At 41.4% G+C, this 19,504-nt stretch overlaps 3 protein-coding genes across 4 annotated transcripts in view; 1 reads left to right on the top strand and 2 right to left on the bottom strand.

Moving 5' to 3' along the window:
* The first annotated feature begins 2,751 nt into the window (after nucleotides 1–2,751).
* On the top strand, nucleotides 2,752–9,863 carry smad9 (SMAD family member 9). 2 transcript variants are annotated; one of them, XM_034140491.1, is made up of 8 exons: nucleotides 2,752–2,846; nucleotides 4,602–5,125; nucleotides 5,744–5,959; nucleotides 6,219–6,476; nucleotides 6,621–6,731; nucleotides 6,927–7,148; nucleotides 7,809–8,065; nucleotides 8,755–9,863. In XM_034140491.1, the coding sequence occupies exons 2-8, from the start codon at nucleotides 4,930–4,932 to the stop codon at nucleotides 8,896–8,898; spliced, it is 1,404 nt and encodes a 467-aa protein (XP_033996382.1). In that variant the 5' UTR covers nucleotides 2,752–2,846; nucleotides 4,602–4,929; the 3' UTR covers nucleotides 8,899–9,863. The 2 variants fall into 2 exon arrangements, with proteins under 2 accessions (XP_033996382.1, XP_033996383.1); XM_034140492.1 differs by lacking the exon at nucleotides 2,752–2,846 and adding an exon at nucleotides 3,491–3,569.
* Nucleotides 9,864–11,730: 1,867 nt separating this feature from the next.
* Nucleotides 11,731–14,086, bottom strand: rfxap (regulatory factor X-associated protein). The gene is made up of 3 exons (XM_034140184.1): nucleotides 13,002–14,086; nucleotides 12,454–12,564; nucleotides 11,731–12,222 (listed from the first exon to the last, which is right to left on the bottom strand). The coding sequence occupies exons 1-3, from the start codon at nucleotides 13,428–13,430 to the stop codon at nucleotides 12,118–12,120; spliced, it is 645 nt and encodes a 214-aa protein (XP_033996075.1). The 5' UTR covers nucleotides 13,431–14,086; the 3' UTR covers nucleotides 11,731–12,117.
* Nucleotides 14,087–15,606: 1,520 nt separating this feature from the next.
* Nucleotides 15,607–19,504, bottom strand: part of dclk1a (doublecortin-like kinase 1a) — a 47,270-nt gene continuing 43,372 nt past the window's right edge. Inside the window, 3 exon segments of the mRNA XM_034140605.1 lie at nucleotides 15,607–17,960; nucleotides 19,115–19,228; nucleotides 19,325–19,405. Coding sequence (XP_033996496.1) covers nucleotides 17,694–17,960; nucleotides 19,115–19,228; nucleotides 19,325–19,405 — 462 coding nt within the window. The 3' untranslated portion in view covers nucleotides 15,607–17,693.

Consider the following 19,504-nt stretch of genomic DNA (forward strand, 5'->3'; position numbering starts at 1 on the left):
AGCTGTGCTGGAGATGATGTGACTGCTTTTTCCAAATCGTAAATCTCAAGGGGTTAATTGCAGTGTCACTTGTTTGTTAAAAAAATGAGTTTGTTGACTTGAGCTCTGATCTTGTATAAGCCAGCTTTGATTGTTTACACAGTCACACACACAAAGCCTCCCCGTACTATTGTTATCTTGTGTGTGTAATATCTAAATACAACAGAAAAATAGATGCATTATCTTATCACAGGGTGCACAGTGTGACTGTCACTAAATGATCACGCATCCTTCAGAGGGAGATGGGCTCAGGAATATAGCTGATAAATATTATGAGAAATCTACAGTATCTGACTCACCCCCAGTTTATATAATTCATTATTAAATGATATTTAACAGCTCAAATCGTGAGATAAAGTCCTGGAATCAGTCGTAAAACAATTTGCTAGAAGGGGGGGCATGGTCATGAGTTTGGCCTGTCCTTAAGATAAAAGAGTGGGGAAATCCTGTATTGCATTATTTATCACCAAATAAATTCCTTTTCCTGTCTACTAAAACTCATGCAGACGTGTCTGGGTCTCTGGAGAGCGCCCAGTAGGCGTTTTTGCGGTCTGAGTAAATGAAGTTCTTCATAATGCTTTTTCTCTTGTGCAAGCGAGCCTGAGGTCGGGCCTCGTGCGGCTGCGGATGTCTCTTGGGCCTCTCGGGGTCCCGGGGAGAGCATCCTGTTTGTGCATGTCTGTCTGCCCTCTTCGACCAGACTGCACGGGGACATGATCTGGCTGCTCTTTTCTCGTTTCCTGCCACTGGAGTCTCTAGGGCAAATGTGACGATGTACATGAGGAGGGTCTTCTTTGATCTGTGTCCTATATGCACTGTGATGCCTATAGATAATCAATAGCCTACTCTTAAAACTTGAAGTCAAAGAAACATTAAGAGCGTTTATTGTAGTAGACTCCAAGCTTATTTAATACAGGTGGGGAGGGTGATACCAACCGAAGCACTCATTATTTGGCTGTTCTGTTTTCCTGTCAGTTCAGTTGTACACCTTGAAAAAAACTCTCAGTCTATACTTCTCCTGGTTTTGCCCTTGGACCTCCTCGCGTCTTCCCTGTGTGTCCACGCGCCAGCCTTTGGAAATAATTGTCTCTGACAGACAGACCCCCACCTATTTGTGGGACAGTTGATCCTGCTGGTGCATTTTGATGATCCACCTGGTGTTAGGTGGAAAAAAACAGTCATACGGTTTTTGACAGGATCCCCAGAGTCCTTCCCTTCGTGTTGGGAGTATTGTTACGTTCCGCAGCAGTTGTTGTAAACTGAAAATGTCAAACTTGTAGACTCACTGTCGCCAGCCGGGCTTGCGTCATTAACTGGACTAGACACGGCACTCCCAATAAAGGATCGTATCCATCCGCAATGAGAAAGACCTCTGTACGGCTCCCAACAATGGATGATGAAACAACCTCGACTTTAAGAAGCGGAAGAAAGAAAACATAAAGCCTGTTTTCACCACACGTTTTAGCTCTCGGAGACAAAGGCAGATGAGGGGGAAAGACCCCTCATGTTGGTTGTTATAGGCTACAGGTGTATTCTGTGTGCATGTGCGCGTACACATGAAAGTAATAGGCGTTTATCCGGAATACTGATTTAATGTTAGATTTTCCTATATCCCTCTAGGAGTTGGTCATTATTTTCACATTTGCATACAAAAGTGTATTTAATTAATTTAAACATCCAGTAGGTACAATCTAATATACAATTTGCAAACAATGCAACCTGCTGTAAACTTTAAGTTACAGCCGTATAACACAAATGCACGAAAAACACAAACAACAACAAGATGGATTAATTATTTGTTCTGCAGGGATGTCTATCCATTCATAAGAGTAGTCCGGAAAGGTGAACAGGTGTGATTGTTTTCTTCCCGGCCTGCGTTAGTTAGAGCCAGCTGTGATGAGAGACTGGCTCAGCGGGGCCTGGATCTGAAATGCCTGAAATCCTGGGAAAGTTCCAGGAGTGGGAAGGCGGAGGGATCTTTCATGCAGGCGCTGCGGTTCCAGCCAGGCTGACGCCGCCGAGGCTGTGTGGCGCTCGGCTTCTGAGGAGCGGAGGCTCCGGGCTCTCCAGACCTGCGCTGCGTCAATACATCCGCAGACTGCCAGCACAATACCGGGAAGTACCGAGACAGTACCTTCACAATAAAAGCGGAGATCCAATACTTGACCCACAGAACCAATTGGGTAAGGAGTCAGCATTGTGACTGTGTTCATTTTAGACCTCTTGCTCACTCAAACGAAGTCAAAAATATAGCAGCCCAATGAATAGCCTACATACTTATTTCTAAACATAACAATTGATCAGAAAACATTAAGATATTATGTTACATTTAGCCTACCTTAAATGTTGTATCTTAAGTATACAAAATATATAGATTTGACCATCACCATCTATGTAAAATCCTTTGTAAGTATCCTGTTAATTTAATTTATGGCTAAAGCACCTCAATTATTTTCTTGTTTACTGTTCTAATTGTCATCGACCTACATGTTACAAGCTATTTTCCCATTTTGTATGGTCTATGATGTCATTTTACAATATACAGACTATGCTTATGACACAAGCATCGACTTCGATACTTTTTTTGTCGTTATTGACAAAAGCTATATTTAGCCAAGAGCGCTCTTATTTTGAAAAGTCTAACTGGATGCCAATGCTATCAAGGGTGACTTGACCCTTTCCACATCAACACACGCTCACACACACATACACACACCTTTGCTGTTTCAGTCTGCTCGACCTACTACAGACAGGGAAGTCTCCACACGCGCGAGCCTGTCTGCTCCACACTTGTTATCACAACAGAGGTGAGTAAATAAACACTTATCGGAGGCTATATTTCCATAATTGAAATTAGTTTTTTTATTTCCTGTGTTGTTGTGGATTTGTTGACAAGTGTAATACTGTTATGGGTGTTATACTACAAAAAGTTTGCTCAAAGGTAGCCAACTGTCTGGCAACGTTTTGTCGAATTAATATTCAGGTAGGCTATTATTCCCATAGGACAGACGTAACTGCGTTTAGAAACATATCTGAGAATAAATCAGTGGTAGAGTGAATTGTTCTAAACTGCTTTTTTGATCATACGTTTATAATATTTCTAAAAGTGTATTCCGGTTCTTTAAATACACGTAGGCTACTTGACTTGTTGAATACAGCTTTAGGGACATGTAATTACACTAGGATGATTTTGGATGCCAAACTCCTGATCACAAATTGTAGAGTACCAAGATCGATGTGTGTCTAGGGGTTGAGGCAGATCCTGGATTTTGTAGGGGCAAAATGACACATTGTAGTCCTAGTAGAAGGAAGCTGGCGTGTTTACTTTTTTAGGAAGGGGTGACTTGGTGATAAAGCATTAGGTAATTAGCCTATCTGAGCCTGCAGACTGGGTGACGCCAGGCTCCATAAAGCACCAGCGGCAGACTGATGTCGCTCGAGCTCCTGCGCTTTGCTGTCATTGTAAACGCCAGCTGTTTGCTTTGACTGCGGGAAACCAGTGTAGGTCACATAAGCCTATGAGACAAAAAGTAGGTATATGATGATTCACTATTATAACATTGGTGCATTTGTTTGGTTCTATCTTGAGAGTCTTGGATTTTAGTGGAACCTGTAATGTGGTTATGTTGTGCATTTTTTTTAAATAATATGGTGCTGTTGTGAAAGCGTCTCCAGTTTATGTTTTATAAACGATTTGCCCGTGTGGGTTCTTATTAGATGGGCACAAACAAACAACAGCAGAAAGAGAGATTATAAACTGATTTACTACAAACACTTTGGGACAGACGTCGTTACTGCAGGACGTTTTTGGAGATAAAACAAGTATGACAATAAACTTACTTCCCAGACTTCTCTGTATGATTACTTTTGGAAACTTTGAGTGATGTTGTGTTAAGATGGTGTTGTTGGAGTGATGAGCGCACATGTGTTCGCTGACTTTAATTGGGTAATCTAAATATAGTGGAAAAGATTTACGTTCGTTGTCTCTTTCTGTCCATCTAAAAACTAGGTGGTTTAGAAGAAATAAAGACATGGAGAGCTTTCTCCTGGCTCTCTCCCTCCCTCCCTCCCTCCCTGTCTGCCTCCCTCCCTCTCTTCCTCTCCCCCTCCTGTCCTGTGATGTGTTCTGGCCAGACAGTATGGCTCCTGGGCGTCAGTGGCATGATCATAGAAACAGAGGCCAGAATGGACATTCCTCATTGTTGGTGAATCTAGAAATGAGCTTGGCCATCTTGCCCTGTACTTTCTGAAACAGTTTTGGGTGCTTGAGTTTCTCCACAGAGAATAATAGCCTTGTTGAGCAGCTTGTGGGATATCAGTTTGATGCAGCCATGGTCTCTGTGTATCATTGTCCTGCAGACTCCTTATCATGAAATTCCACCTCTAATGCCCAGAGCGTTATATTGGAGTAGATTTTGCAAATGGCTTAGATTTTACTGGCTGAATTTCCCTTACAATCTAACTCCAACGTCTATTCTACAAAACCACTATACTTTTTCTCCAACCTTGCATCTGTTTAAGCTAAAGTAACAGTTAATACTATCTCTCTCTTCTCTTGCCAGTTGATTGAAACTTGACCTGGATCTCTGACTGAGTGAGGAATAACCTTCCCTGCAGGAGGCTTCGGATCCAGAGCTACCGGATCCTTTCTGTGCCAACACAGAGTGGAGATTTAGCCACACTGGGGGGAGTTCAACTCCTCCAGCGCTGCTCGGAAGTAACAGCGGGATACAAAAAGCAGCCTCTGTTTACACAGACTTATCGCCCTCCCTCTTTGATCCATACTTCGGTCCCGACTTCTTTGCCCTTGTCCCTCCTGTCCTCAGGGGAACTCTCATCCCTCTGACAGCATACAACACCTCATCTCGGCACCCATTCATTCATCTCATAATGAACTCCTCTACCTCCATTACATCCCTCTTCTCCTTCACCAGCCCGGCAGTGAAGCGCCTGCTCGGCTGGAAACAAGGGGATGAGGAGGAGAAGTGGGCGGAAAAGGCTGTGGATTCTCTAGTGAAGAAACTGAAGAAGAAGAAGGGGGCCATGGAGGAGCTGGAGAGAGCCCTCAGCTGCCCTGGGCAACCTAGTGAGTGTCAAACATCCAGTAGTAGTCTAGTCCAGTGATTCTCAATCTGGAGGTAGGACCCCATCCAGTGGGTCCAAATATAAACATGAGGGGCCTTAAGATTATTTACAAAGGAAAGATGTTATGTTTCTGAATGTAATGCCTACAGTTGTCTATTTTCTCTTTATGGTCCTCTAGTAGTTATAATAACATTATCCATTTGTAGGTGTTTCACATTTTGTAGCTGCTCTGTAAAAATAAAACATATAACTAAAAGCTTAATAGGGACATTTTACTTGTCTGATAATCATTTATGTAAAAACCCGATTTACAAAATCATGGATTGTTACTTACAATGCAAGGCCATCAGAACAGGTTAAGCTAGACATTTGGTATAAGTAGTAACATAATAGACATAAAGTAAATAAAACAGCTAGGGTTTTTTGCTGCCAATAGTGTTCTTTCACCTTGTAGATTTTCCTTTAAGTTGACTGTAGATACTGTCAAACATAAATGGCTCCTACAAAATGCATGATAAATACTTTTTTTGCACTCATGTAAAAATACCAAATCTTTAGCACGCAACACAATCTGTCATTTCTCAAGTCAACTCCTTGCTTTTTCATTTTAATCCCGCAGGCAAGTGCGTGACAATTCCTCGCTCTCTGGACGGCAGGCTGCAGGTGTCCCACAGGAAGGGGCTGCCCCACGTCATCTACTGCAGGGTGTGGCGCTGGCCCGACCTGCAGTCCCACCACGAGCTGAAAGCGTTGGAGTGCTGCGAGTTCGCTTTCGGCTCCAAGCAGAAGGACATCTGCGTCAACCCGTACCACTACAGGCGCGTGGAGACCCCAGGTAAACACATTACCACAGGACATCTTTCCTGCCTGCTGAACAAAAATGTAATCATTGTTGAGGTTTAATATCATAACAGTAAGGCTTTTGTGGGCTCCCAAACCCGGGACAGGACATTTGATCTAATACAGTGTTCCCAAGCCAAAAGGATTTACAGTAATATGATCTTTTATAACAGCATCTGGCTCATGCTCTCTCTCTCTCTCTGTCTCTGTCTCTGTTCGATCCCTCTCTACCTTTTTCTCTCGCCCTCTCTCAGTGCTTCCACCTGTTCTGGTCCCGCGCCACAGCGAGTTCAACCCTCAACACAGTTTACTGGCAAAGTTCAGGAACGCCTCCCTGCACACAGAGCCTCTCATGCCCCAGAACGCCACCTACCCAGACTCCTTCCCTGCGCTGCCCTGCCCCTCTTTCTCCTCCTCCCCTTCTTCCTCCCACGTCCAGTCTCCCACTTCACAGAGCTACCCCGACTCCCCCAACAGCTCAGCAGAGCCTGGCAGTCCGTACCACATCACAGGTAGGAATCAAAACAAGCAAGCTAAAACGTTAAGTGTTGACGTTTTTGTGGCAGGGGAACACTTTGTGGCAGGAGATCCAAGTCGCCGATGAGTAAACATTCATTACTTTCCCACTTTCTTGTGTTTGTGACGTGCTTTTCCAGCCGAGACTCCCCCACCTCCGTACAGCATGATGGAGACGAGCCCTCAAGACGATGTGAAGCCCAATAACTCCACAGAAACACTCAAACTCACATTCTCTGCTCCACACACAGGTAACTTCACACTAGATAAAATAGAAGAAAATAGAATTGCATACCATCTAAAAGTATTTATGCATACTAGGTAACAAGCAATGTATACCATGAGATTATACAAATGTGTCTAATTTAAGAGATTTTGTATGACTGACACTTTATCATAGCATATTTCATCCTTAATGTGAACCTTTCTTGTGTTCCTTTTTTTAGATTTAAGGCCCGTATGTTATGAGGAGCCAGAGTACTGGTGCTCGGTTGCTTACTACGAGCTCAACAACCGGGTTGGGGAGACGTTCCACGCGTCGTCCCGCAGCGTCTTGGTGGACGGCTTCACAGACCCTTCCAACAACAAGAACCGCTTCTGCCTCGGCCTGCTATCCAATGTCAACCGCAACTCCACCATCGAACACACACGCAGGCACATAGGCAAAGGTAGGCTGTACCAATCGTGAAGGTTATTTATATCACAGCCCAGGACTTTGAATTATGGACTTTGTATGGACTGTGCCCATCATACTTTGGGTGAAAGCAAAAACTGAGATGTTGATTGCAAAGATAAATCCACACACAACGCAATTTATTTTATGGATTAATATTCTTGTGTTCTTTTTTAAGCAATCTAATTACCTCAGACTTGAGACTCAGCTTGCATCCTTGTGATGGATCCTTTAGGCTAATGTTATTTTTCCTGATGGTAAAAGAGTTTAGAAAGCCTGTCTTTGTTGGACAGACATCAAGCTGCTCTGTGTTACAGTAAAATGTGCATTCTGTGGTTTCGAATGATAGGGGTGTCACAAAGGGTTTAGAGAAGTTGGTCCTGAAATCACAGACACTAATTAAACTTTTCAGACATTCCTCATTTACAAGCATAGATGCCCTTGTGGTTTGGCAACATTGAAAAACACACAGTTTCTGTATTCAACGAAGTGATTGAATATGTAAATCTTTCATTACATGTTTTCTTGGATAAAATCAGTTTGTTGTGCTTTTGACATGATTGGACCACAGTAAAAGGACCGGGGTATTATTGTCAACAGGCAAGTCGTGAATCAATTTGGATGTAACTTGATTTTCCTTCTCCGTTCCTGTCAGGTTTACACCTGTACTATGTGGGCGGCGAGGTGTATGCAGAGTGTCTGAGCGACAGCAGTATCTTCGTCCAGAGCCGCAACTGTAATTTCCAGCATGGTTTCCACACCACCACTGTGTGTAAGATCCCCAGCGGCTGCAGCCTCAAGATCTTCAACAACCAGCTGTTTGCCCAGCTCCTCGCCCAATCGGTCAACCACGGCTTTGAGGTCGTCTATGAGCTCACCAAGATGTGCACCATCCGCATGAGCTTTGTCAAGGTACTGAGCTTTCTCATTCAATTAATTGTAATTGAATTTGTAATTATACTTGAGATTTGTTCCTATTTGTAAACTATAATATGACTTTTTTTCCAACATATGACGTTTTCATGATATTATCAAAATTATACTTCTCTACAGACTAGACTATGAATTTTGTATTAATTATACAATACATTTGTTCACATACTTTACGAGGACATTTCTCAACACATCATAATATTACTTTTTCATATTTTTCAACATACTTTTGTAAAAGAAAATGTCAACATGCTATACTGTGACTTTTTGCATGACTTTTTTCAACAAGCCTTTCATGGTATTTTTTCGACATACTGACTTTTTTTCGACATATTTAGATCTTTCTCAAATCTTTCGGTACTGATTTTTCTTGATCAATTAAACTGTAGGGAATAAGCCAAATGAAGACACAGAAATGCAGTAGGTGACCCTATTGCCTGCAGTTGTACGTATAGGTATCAATAAGGCTTAATACAAAGTATTGGATATCTACTAAAAGTTTCTCACGTAACTTAATATGCAGTTATTTTGGACTTAATGTGATGTTGAGCTTGTCAAATCCTGTACATGAGTAAGGATTCCACTTGGTCACTTAGCACCCATTCATTTTAATCATTAACTGAACTGTCAGCATGCACAGCAAAGATTTATGGATATCCTCTCCTCAGGGCTGGGGTGCCGAATACCACCGGCAAGATGTCACCAGCACCCCCTGCTGGATCGAGGTACATCTGCACGGGCCCCTGCAGTGGCTGGACAAGGTCCTCACACAGATGGGCTCCCCGCACAACCCCATCTCTTCAGTGTCATAACATACCGTCTCTCACACAGGTAGTCGTGTATTCTGTATGTTCTGCTTTGTCCGGGTTTTCTGTCCAAAGGCGCTTCTATTGACATCTAAATGTCTAAAACAGCGTTGTCCAAACTACGGCCCGGGGGCCAAATGCGGACCGCGGGCCATTTTGAATCGGCCCTCAACAAATTAAAAAAGTATAATGGAGTATGGCCCTCAAATGAAACTTGTGCTTGTCTTGTATTGTACTTCTTACGTATAGATGAAAACAGATATTACACTGTAGTAATCATGTGTTAATAAGCACGCTTTTCAAATAAATTCAGTCAATTAAAGTTGAAAACATTTTCTAAAAAATCTAAGTTGATAAGAAAAAAGCCCAATCACTTATTTTCATAATAAGCTTGAAATAAACCCTTCCTATTTCCTCTTATGATAAGCGATCTGGGGCTCCTGTTTTAAGGAATGAGCTGCCAACAAAATAATTGAAACCCTATGGAGAGCTGGGATGTAGGCTGATTAAGCATCATTTACCTACATTTGATTGATTTTGCTAACGTATAACTTAACTTATGAGGCAGTATACCTCACCTCTAGTGAGTGGCCCAGCCCTTCGTATATTTGTCTGTATGTGGCCCTCGGTAAAAAAAGTTTGGACACCCCTGATCTAAAATATCAGTTACCTCTGCCGCATAACTGAAACCTACCATGGATTGGATTTCATGAACACATTTTCAGCACATGATCAAGTGTTACCTAATTTCGGTAAGACAGATAAAGCACTCTTTGTGTTCATTGGGATGTTAACTGCACTCCATTACAAGTAAAAGTGGGATATATTTGTAGGTACTCAAAGACTTGTTATTACATGTTGTAAATGTTATTACGATTGTATGTAATGTATTTCCATGTGTTGCATAATGTGTGACTTCATGTACTGTTTGCTCGTGTTCCATTAAAGTTGATTTTTTCTTTAAGAATCCACATTTATACAGCTATTTCCCTCTTGTTAAACAAAGCATCACATTTAGCTACATTTGGGTCATGATTTTACTCCTATATTCACAGCAGGATACACACTTCAACTTAAAACACAAAGTACAGTAAAACAGGGCTAGCATGACAATTATTCCCCTCACCAATCATGGTTTGTGTTCCTTTCAGTACAGTTAGAATTTACTGTTTGTGCAACAGCGTCAGATAAACAGGGATATACAATCTTGGGTTAAAAACAAATCCTGAAAACCACATGTAACGAAAAGGAGGCTCCAGACATGCATCACACACATGATTGTCCCATGTAACAACACTTCAAGAAAAAAACATTACAAACAAAGCGAGTAATAACTTAGCGAAAAAAACAATTATCACACAAAACAAAGAAATCTTCTTTTTTCAGTAATGAAAAAGAAAAGACAGAAGAATACAATTAAACTCAGGGTAATTTTGATGGCCTGAGGTTTCTACATCTGAATGACTTGGACTGAGGCCTGTCCTACGAAGCCGGATTTTCGCTTAGCGAACTTCAGGGAAAACTCTGGGTTTCCGGTCCTACGACGCTGGTTCTCTTCTTACCGGGGTAGATCTCCATGGTAACTTATGCTGAGCGGCTAACCTGCTCCGGAGCAGGTTAGGTTCCAGGATAAGAGATCAACTCAGTGAAAGCACCGCCTGCTGACCAATCAGAGCTCAGTGTGCAGAGTTTAAAGCTATCAAGTCATATTACAGGATAAAGGAAATACAGAAAAACTGCCGGCAAAAATCAACTGACTGTGTGAACGTGAAAATGAATAGATCACCTCCCATCTTCAGAGCAATCTTACTAATATAACATTAGCGTTAAGAAAGCTTACTTAAATATCTGCCACAAGTTAACATAAGTAACCGGATCAAAGTAACATTAAGTACAGTCCGCGGCACTCTGAGTGCAGACGTCGATGTGTCCCATTATCATTCATATCACATCATAATGTATCATATATTTCCTTATCTGAGTCAGCTTCTTGAGCCGTATCTGGCCGTGCAACCCTTACAGTGTCACATAGCCTACTGTATGCAGAAGTATTATTTTAAGAAACACATTAAAGGTGGGGTAGGTAATTCACTTCAGAAACACTTTTTGTTATATTCCATGGAATGCTCTTAACATCCCGATAGCAATGAATACATTAAATGATTTGACAATAAATACATACAAAAATGTCATCTGTGGAAGCCGTAGCGCTGTAAAAAGCACGACCAATTATTTTAGCCAGCCCGGCTAAAATAACTGGATGGCCTACCTGCCTGTCAGCCTTCCATCTCGTGCACAAACTTATCTCATGACCTCATTGGTCATGTGCACGTTCGTGTGTGTTGGAGGAGGGGTTCTGTAAGGAAGTCTGAAGGAGGAAGGGGCAGATTTTCTTCGGCTGCGTACTTTCAAATTCTAGCGCACTCGAGCTGGTTTCTCCATTCTTACCTACCCTACCTTTAAGTTGACGAAACACTTAAAGTCAGATCCACTCGTGTCTTAGACGGGGCAGTGATATCATAAACCTGTTAATGTAGGCATTCAAACACTTTTTACCAGCTGTATTCACCTTGCAGGTGCAACTATGTTGCTTTTATCCTGGATAAAGTGTTTAAGTCATGGATGTTTAAAGTTTCACTTCTTCATATGTCTAATATTATAGTTCACTTTTCATTCAGGAAGTATGACGCTGCGCTGTCAGTACGCTTCTCCATGTTTGTGATTGGTCAAATGTTGCTAACCCCGCCCCTTTCATGTGAACGCGCACTCAGCCGGACAGAGAAACCCTGGCTTCAGTTACCGAGTTGATAACCAGCGTCGTAGGACCGCTTAGCGAGAGCGCGTTTGTTTTGGATTAGGTAAACCGGGTAACTCAAACATATCCAGGGTATGTTGAACTGGATTCGTAGTACAGGCCTCTGGACAATTATAATACAATGCCTTCATAATTAATGCTACTACGATAATTAAAATGACAAGAGAAGAGAGATAGCACCAGACATGGTTAGAAATGCATATCTTTCAAGTGATTTAGATCAGTTCATGTAGTTTAGTCCAGCAGTCTCATCACGCGTTTAAAATGTCCCTTGTTATTCTTTCTTAAGCAGGGCTGTTTGGCTGGGGATTTCAATGTATACAGTGTATGGTTACTATCTATTTACGAATGCAGTACCAGTGTTTTTTCAGTGTTCTCTATGCATCACAATAAGGTAAAACTGCCCAGCGTCAACAGCCCGGGAACTGCTGCTGTGGCTGGCTGCGGCTCTGTGAGGCCAGGAGCTTCTGCTGCTGCTGCAGGAAGCTGATCACCTCTGGACTTCTGAGCAGGGACTACAGGACACACAGACACACATTTGAAATCAAGAGCAAATCACAACAACAAACATTTATGTATGTGCAATGCCTTGTGTCTTTTTTTGGAGTTGCAGGGGTACACCAATGTTGTGCATATTCCAATTTATATGAATATTTTATTGAAGAAAAGTCTCAATTTTTCAAATGTGTATAAGGATTTTCCTTCAAAATGTCAACAACCAGTCAATCTGACCAAAATTGACTCACCAGTCTCTTCTGGTTGAGGACCTGCTCTATGAGGGAGGGTCTGGTTGGCCGGTCCCCCATGGCGCCCAGACGCTGTTTGTTTACTGATACAGGCCGCTCCTCTGAGTTCTCCTAATTCAATTCAAACAGACAAACAAAAGCTATTATTTGTTCAGACCTGGTATTGTAACTGCAATGTAGGCATGGGTTTAAATTAATATTTTTAACATTCTATACTATGACTTTTTTCAACATACTATAATTACTTTTTCATGTTTCAATATACTATTGTATTTTTTCGACATATTACCTTTTTTAACCATACTATACCATGACTTCTTTTCAACTTACTACACTATGACATTTGCATTATATTTTTAACATTCTATACCTTCTTCACCTTTTCAGTATTTTGACTATGACTTTTTTCGAGACGACCAACTAAAGCGGTAGACAGCCCTGGAACTATTTAAATGCATCTAGGTATTTAAAAATCAATAATAATAATAACAACTTGGATTTAGTGCTTTTTATGGCCGTGGGGCTATAAGGCTTAAAGATAATCTTACATCAATTTTTCCAGTGGACATGGCCTGATCATTCTTCTTCTTCTTGTACTTGTCTTTGTACATCTTGTTGCGGTGTTTTTTGCACATCCAGGGTTTCCGCTGCTTGGCCACCTGCGTGGTGGTCTCCGTGCAGCCGTCATAGGTGCACTGTTTGGGGGCGCTGTCCCCCTCCGAGGTCTCATCGTCGTTCAGTTCCTCCGGGCTGGCGGCGCTGTCTCTGGGGTCCGAAGTGTCCAGAACATCGCTCTCTTCGTCCATATCATCCATGTCATAGGAGGAGGCGTTGTTGTCCGGTTCGTGCGGAGTTATCACATTTCTGCTGTCAACTACTCCGCTCTTACTCACGTAGTACCTCTGTCCGTCTTTAGTGAGCAGGAGAGTGGAGTCCCTGTCTCTGTTTGCAGAGGCTGAATGATCATCTTCGCTCATGATTGCGGTGTTCAGATACAGATACAGTAACAGATACAGTAAAGCAACAGCTTAAGGGAGGCTGTGGCACAGTGGATTCACAGGTTCAAACCCCACTGCAGTCAGCATGTCGTTGTGTCCCTGGGCAAGACACTTCACCCCAAATTGCTCCTGTGGGGACTGTCCACAGTATTGAGTATGTAAATCGCTTTGGATAAAAGCGTCTAACAAGTGCCATGTAATGTAATGTAAAACAGCAGCTAGCTAGCCAGCTAACTCACTACCATCCCTTTGCGGTCGGCTCACGTTAGTTTAGTTAGCCAACACAGGGTGTTTCTCAATGTCGAGGAGGCTTGCTTGGTAGCACATGTACCTCCGAGTCAGTTGCTTCAGAAGCGAGGCAAGAATCCTTCATAGCCTCGGAAAACGAAGAATTGTGGAACAGGCTAACAGACGTGCAGGTGTGCGTCATATGCGAGGCCCCGCCTTAAATGGAGCGCGATTTCCGCCAAAGATTTGGAAATTGTTCCGTGCGCAAAGCATTGTGGGGATTGTAAGACTGCGGAGTCTACACATGTGCAGCCTCGAAAGCGCTTTATCGCGAAAACCCCATCATTTGGGAAATTGTTTGACTTCTAACGTTACAATGATAGCCTGTCACTGCTGCTCTTGCTCTGCTCTTGCTGCATTTCGATAACATGGATTTTCTTCTTCGCTGCATTAGTTACAATTGTTAGTGACCCCTGGTGGCCACAATAACAAATGCATGCTCCATTTGTTCGAGGCATACAGTATAAAGAGATCCATATCAATCTCTTTGTATGGCTCTGCATTCGTTTTCTGACATGCTACCCTATGGCTTTCTGACCTACTGTACATGGACCTTTGTATGACGTTTCATGACATACCATACTATCACTTTTTATGAATTATGAACTAAAACAAATGTAGGCATTTTTAATATTCTTTCATAATGACTTTTTTTCATATTGATCAACACACATAAAACGTATTTTCAACATACCGGTACTATATACTATGACTTTCTTTCTACATGCTTTACTATGACTTTTATTCATGTTTTTCAACATTGCTTTTTAGTATATTTTAAACAAACAATATGACCTTTCACAAAATACAATATGACTTTTTTACTACTACTTTTTTCCAATTTTTTGACAAGCTATACCCTGACTTTTTTTATATACTATATAATATCATGCTCCAATTGTTTTTCCAAATTTCTGGCCTACTATACGTGGACCTTTTGTATGACTTTTTATGATATACCATACTATGACTACTGTGACGCACTATTTATTTTCATAATTTACACTGTGATATTTCTTGTGGCGCACTAGTATGACCAGTTGCCATGCAACCAGTATTTTTTAAGCTGTCATTCATAATCTGTAGAGTAGTGTAGTAAATGTAAGATATTAAGACTAGTGAAAGTAAGAAATGGACAGTGGATGACTAAAATATAATGCATGCATTTCATGTTACCATCATGGGCCACACAAAATATTTCTGAAGGCCGCCACTGGCCCGCTGGCTGTACTTTGAGAAACAATGTTACACAGGCTCATCAAACTACAAGAGGCCAACACTGAACGGATGACACTAAAAAAAAGATCATAATTTTAGAAGGCTTAAAGCTAAGAAAGGTGGACAGCTTTTCTCAATGCAGGGATATATTACAATTACCAACGTGTCACAGAAAGTGCTCAGACCTACAATGTTTCCACTTGCAACAGTGTTCGATGTAAAAATAGAAATATAAAGTCATGGTCTGGTTATGTGACTGGCAGGATCATAGGGAGAGCTCAGGCAGCTGTCTGAGAGCCATATGTGCTGTGTAACAGGCTGACACCTCAAGCACAGTGAAAAGTTCCCCATATATCTTTTTGTCATAAACTTGAAAGCTCTTATCTTGAAGTGAATATAGGACATTCGGGGACCAAACATTTATATTGTTATGTAGTTTTGTTTTTAAGTCAACTTTTAAATAATCAAATAACAGATAACAGAAACAAATCTTACTCAACTGTGCATTTATTTGACAGTTTAATATTAAGAATAAATCCGCCGTCACCGCAGGAGTTGTGTACTGCCTGTCTGATAAAAGTAAAACAATCTCCCACCAACCAAACAGATTCTACTAATTTAAAGCTTAAAAAAAGATACAGACAATGTGTTTTTGAAACATATTTTAATTATTACTATTACTATTGGTAGACCATTGTTGAACAGAGGTACAGGTATTGGTATTGCAACAGATTGTAATACTGTGGTGCAGCAGTGAGAGTACTTTGGTAAACCACATGTGCCCATGTGCTTGATTCCAACAGCACAACAAATGTATACTGATCTGGTCAATATGCCGGCACATTACTGTATATGTGATGATGAGATTATAAACACAGAAACAGACAAGTGTGACGACTGCAGTGAGATCAGCTGTAAAAAGTCAAAAACAATTAAGTAAAAAAACAAGTTTAAAGTAACTTCTCTCACCCCTCTGGCTTCTCCTTTCTGTTATCTCACATCAGTTACTGGAAATTCCTTTATCAGTTGCTTTTGCAAAGGAAGTGACATCATTCCCAGTGTCTGACAGGAAGCAAAGATGGCTGTCTTCTCTAGATGTGTCTGCGTAGATCCATCCAGGCGCTACAACTTCAAGTTGAAATGGTCTTTTTTAACTCAACTGTACTGTGCCATTTCATCATCATGATCTCCGCTTTGTTGGTTTTTTTCTTCGCTGACACATGAATGTTTTTTTTATAGACTTACTGCTAGTAAAGAAATATACTGTATTGTGAACTATCAAAATAAATGAAATTGTGTTATTTACATAACCTATAAACAATACTTCTTCACGAAACGGAATTCTTTTGATAAGAATAGGCTACTATGTCTGTCATGCTTTCATCTAAATAAATGAAGCCATGAATGAGGTTTTACAGAGCTAAATAAATCCTCCACCATCCTTTAACTTCACTGCTTTCCAGAATTGCTGGTTCTCAGACATCCAAACCGTCTTTCTGTTTGACTGCACCTTGACTGCAGTACTTTGTGCAAATAGGCAACCCTCATAAACGGCTAATTGTATACATTTACCACAAAACACTCCTCCAAACCCATTCAAATGGTACACATAGGCTGAAACAATTATACCTTTCATTACTGCTGGAAAATGTGGATGAAATATGCCTTTGTTAGAGAAAAAATGTAAACAAGGCTTTATATGTGTACATGAAAATGACAAAATATCAAGATTAATATGATATCAATTCAGAATGATTGTGAATCTGTGAGCATTGAGGAAAACATATTGAGTTTGCTACACAAGCACCAGAATGCTGCTGAATTTTGTGTATCAATATATCGAACAAAGCAGTTAACAAAATTACAAGAAGGGATCAAATGCACCATTATTTTCTTAATAGCAGTCTGTGTAAAATGTAAACTGTAATACTACAATCCAACATTACAGGAAGGCAACGCCAATACTGTGTGGAGCACAGAATTATAGCACTGAATATGATCAGTCATTTATCTTTTTCTACGAACACTATATTTAACACATTTGTAAGAAAACAACTCCTTCCTCTACACAGTGTAGCGCTCATATTCCAACATTAGTCTACGTTAGCCTACTTCAGCATTTCTGAGCTCTACTTCTAACACTTTCCTATTATTTCCGTTCCCCCTAGTCAACAAAAAGGTATCCTTTATGCAAAAGGGAAATACATATAAAAATGCAGTGAATAAAGAATGAATAAATAAGGTTCAATAAAACATGAACATTGGTCCATATTCTCATATTGCCTTGTCGAGCAGCTCCACCATAATGAAGTTTCCATGTCGAGGCCAGATCATCACTGAAAGGTCAACGCCCTTTCTCGCTCCTCGAGCTCTGCGACATGTGCTCGGATGAGAGAACGTTGAAAATAAATAAATACAAGTTTTTCATTTCTTTCCATCTTCCTCCTGTTTCTTGTTGCCTCTTAAGTCTTTCTCCCAAACTACCCTATCTTTCCACCCTTTGATCAATCTCTCCTCAAGGTTTGGAAAGATGGATTCAGGTGAGCAAAAAGCTGTTCTCTAAATGTGTTGTTTTTGATCCCTCCACAGTTTCCCCTTGTTCACCCCCAGCCTTAGATAAGAGAAAGCTGACGTCTCCTCTTCCTCCTCCTCCATATAGAGGGAGGAGCTGGACGAGGATTTGTCCTTCTCGCTTCTTCCTCTTCCTCCTCCTCCTCCTCCTCCTCCTCATCCTCTCTAGAAGGGCGAGCAGGCGGTGCTGGCTGAGCTGATGGAGATGTCATCAGAGTCAGAAGGGAGGCTGGGGCTCGGGGAAGGGTCAGGGGTCAGAGAGGGAGGGGCCATGGGCCGGCCGGGGAGGCAACTGGGAGGATCCGCCCGTAGAGATTTCGTTGTTGATGTTCTTACTGTTGTCACCGTCGGTATCATCTGCAAAGACACGAGCTTCACATCCTGGTGGCGTCCTCGTCGGAGAATCTGCCCCTCCTTATCAAGAGGGGTGGCCTGAACGAGGGAGGAAGAGGAGAAGATTGAATTAGAACCATGTAAGTAAGGATCCAGGAGCACAGTCATTTAGTATGGAGGACCAGGAGAGCCTTGATTATGTTCAGCAAGTTATCATTTAATTGGACAGTCAGAAGAGGGAAGCAACAAATTGCTCATTTATAATGGAATATATAAACAAATAATTCAATGAAAATGTACCCATAAATGAAGAGTTTTGATTCAATTCATAAAAAGTTCTTATATTGTTCTTAACAAAGATTTTAAGCTAGGTAAATACAGTTGTTACATTGTGTAATATATTGAATTCATCTCTTATTTATGTATTCAGGTCTGTTATTAATTCCTCTTATAACTAGGAACATTTGGAATCAGAAAACCTCTAGGTCCTCCACAAATCAATGATACACAACAGGGGTTGAGGAGCTTCATATAGCAAGGGGTATCAGTAGAGGCAGCCAGACATTGATACACAAATCACTGAAAGCAACAAGCAGGCACACAGGGTTATTTCTTTGTAAGGTAGCATTCACAAAGAAATAGAGCAAACAGAAAGTGACTGTTACTAAAAAAGAAAACCTCAGCAACATCACGTTGTTTACTTTATTGTAAAACATGCGCCACATATTCAATTCTGAGACATTCAAAACGGTATTTGTAATAGTGACTTGCAGTTCCCCATTCACACATTCCAGGAAACACAAAACAAAGGAAGCAAAAGCAGATGACCGTGATGAATGTGCTGCACAAAATATATGTTTACAGCGAGGAAGGGGCACAACGACCAAAGAGCAGGGACGACATGAAGCTGTCTCATAGACAATATTCCTCTTTATTTTGATTTCCACTCGGTTGTGTCTCTATGGAAACCTGGCGTACCTTATCCAGTACATGGCCGGGTGCTGGTAGAAATCCAACGACCCAGATCTCTGCATAGAAAAGCTGTCATCCAGCTGAATACAAAGAGAAACCAGCACAATCAAACTAAACACCAGTTCACTTGAAAACAGAACAAACCAAACTTTACTCAGAGAGTCGGATCAAAGGAAAACTGTAGACCTTTCAATAAACCAGTTTAACTACAGATGAACCTGACAATCTGTTAGACCAGTTGGTTTATGGGTACTGTATAGTTTCTAGTTGCGGTGACTTACAGAAATGACGGACACTCCTGCAGTGGTGTCGTTGCTCTTGGGATTGGTGTTGAAGTGCTTTTTTATCTTCCCTGCTACTGACAACTGATGATCGTTCTCACAAAGACCCTCATCCTGTATGGAGCAAAAAGAGAGGGGAGGAAAACAATCTGAGTTGATGGGAAACTATCGCGAATCGATACATGTTAGCTCAATTGTTCCTGTACTTACAGTGACCCAAGGGTGCTCGAGCACCTGGAGGGCAGTGTATCTCTGATCCACCTCCACCTCCAGCATGGATCGAATCAGCTCCTTAAGAAGCAAACAAACACTGGGTGAGTCAAGTCAGTTTCCTCCAACATGTGGACTTGTTGCCACATACAGATCATGTCCTGTAATACATGAACATAT

This window comes from Trematomus bernacchii, unplaced genomic scaffold (genome assembly GCF_902827165.1).
Source record: "Trematomus bernacchii unplaced genomic scaffold, fTreBer1.1, whole genome shotgun sequence".
In the NCBI taxonomy this organism is placed as follows: domain Eukaryota; kingdom Metazoa; phylum Chordata; class Actinopteri; order Perciformes; family Nototheniidae; genus Trematomus; species Trematomus bernacchii.

Excerpts from the sequence above, each read along its gene's own strand:
- smad9 (XM_034140491.1), top strand. The coding sequence starts at position 4,930 with ATGAACTCCTCTACCTCCATTACATCCCTCTTCTCCTTCACCAGCCCG. Across the intron at positions 5,126-5,743 it reads CAGCTGCCCTGGGCAACCTA|GCAAGTGCGTGACAATTCCT; the intron begins GTGAGTGTCAAA and ends TTAATCCCGCAG. Across the intron at positions 6,477-6,620 it reads CAGTCCGTACCACATCACAG|CCGAGACTCCCCCACCTCCG; the intron begins GTAGGAATCAAA and ends GTGCTTTTCCAG.
- rfxap (XM_034140184.1), bottom strand. The coding sequence starts at position 13,430 with ATGAGCGAAGATGATCATTCAGCCTCTGCAAACAGAGACAGGGACTCC. Across the intron at positions 12,565-13,001 it reads TGTCCACTGGAAAAATTGAT|GAGAACTCAGAGGAGCGGCC; the intron begins GTAAGATTATCT and ends GAATTGAATTAG. Across the intron at positions 12,223-12,453 it reads TCCTCAACCAGAAGAGACTG|TCCCTGCTCAGAAGTCCAGA; the intron begins GTGAGTCAATTT and ends TGTGTCCTGTAG.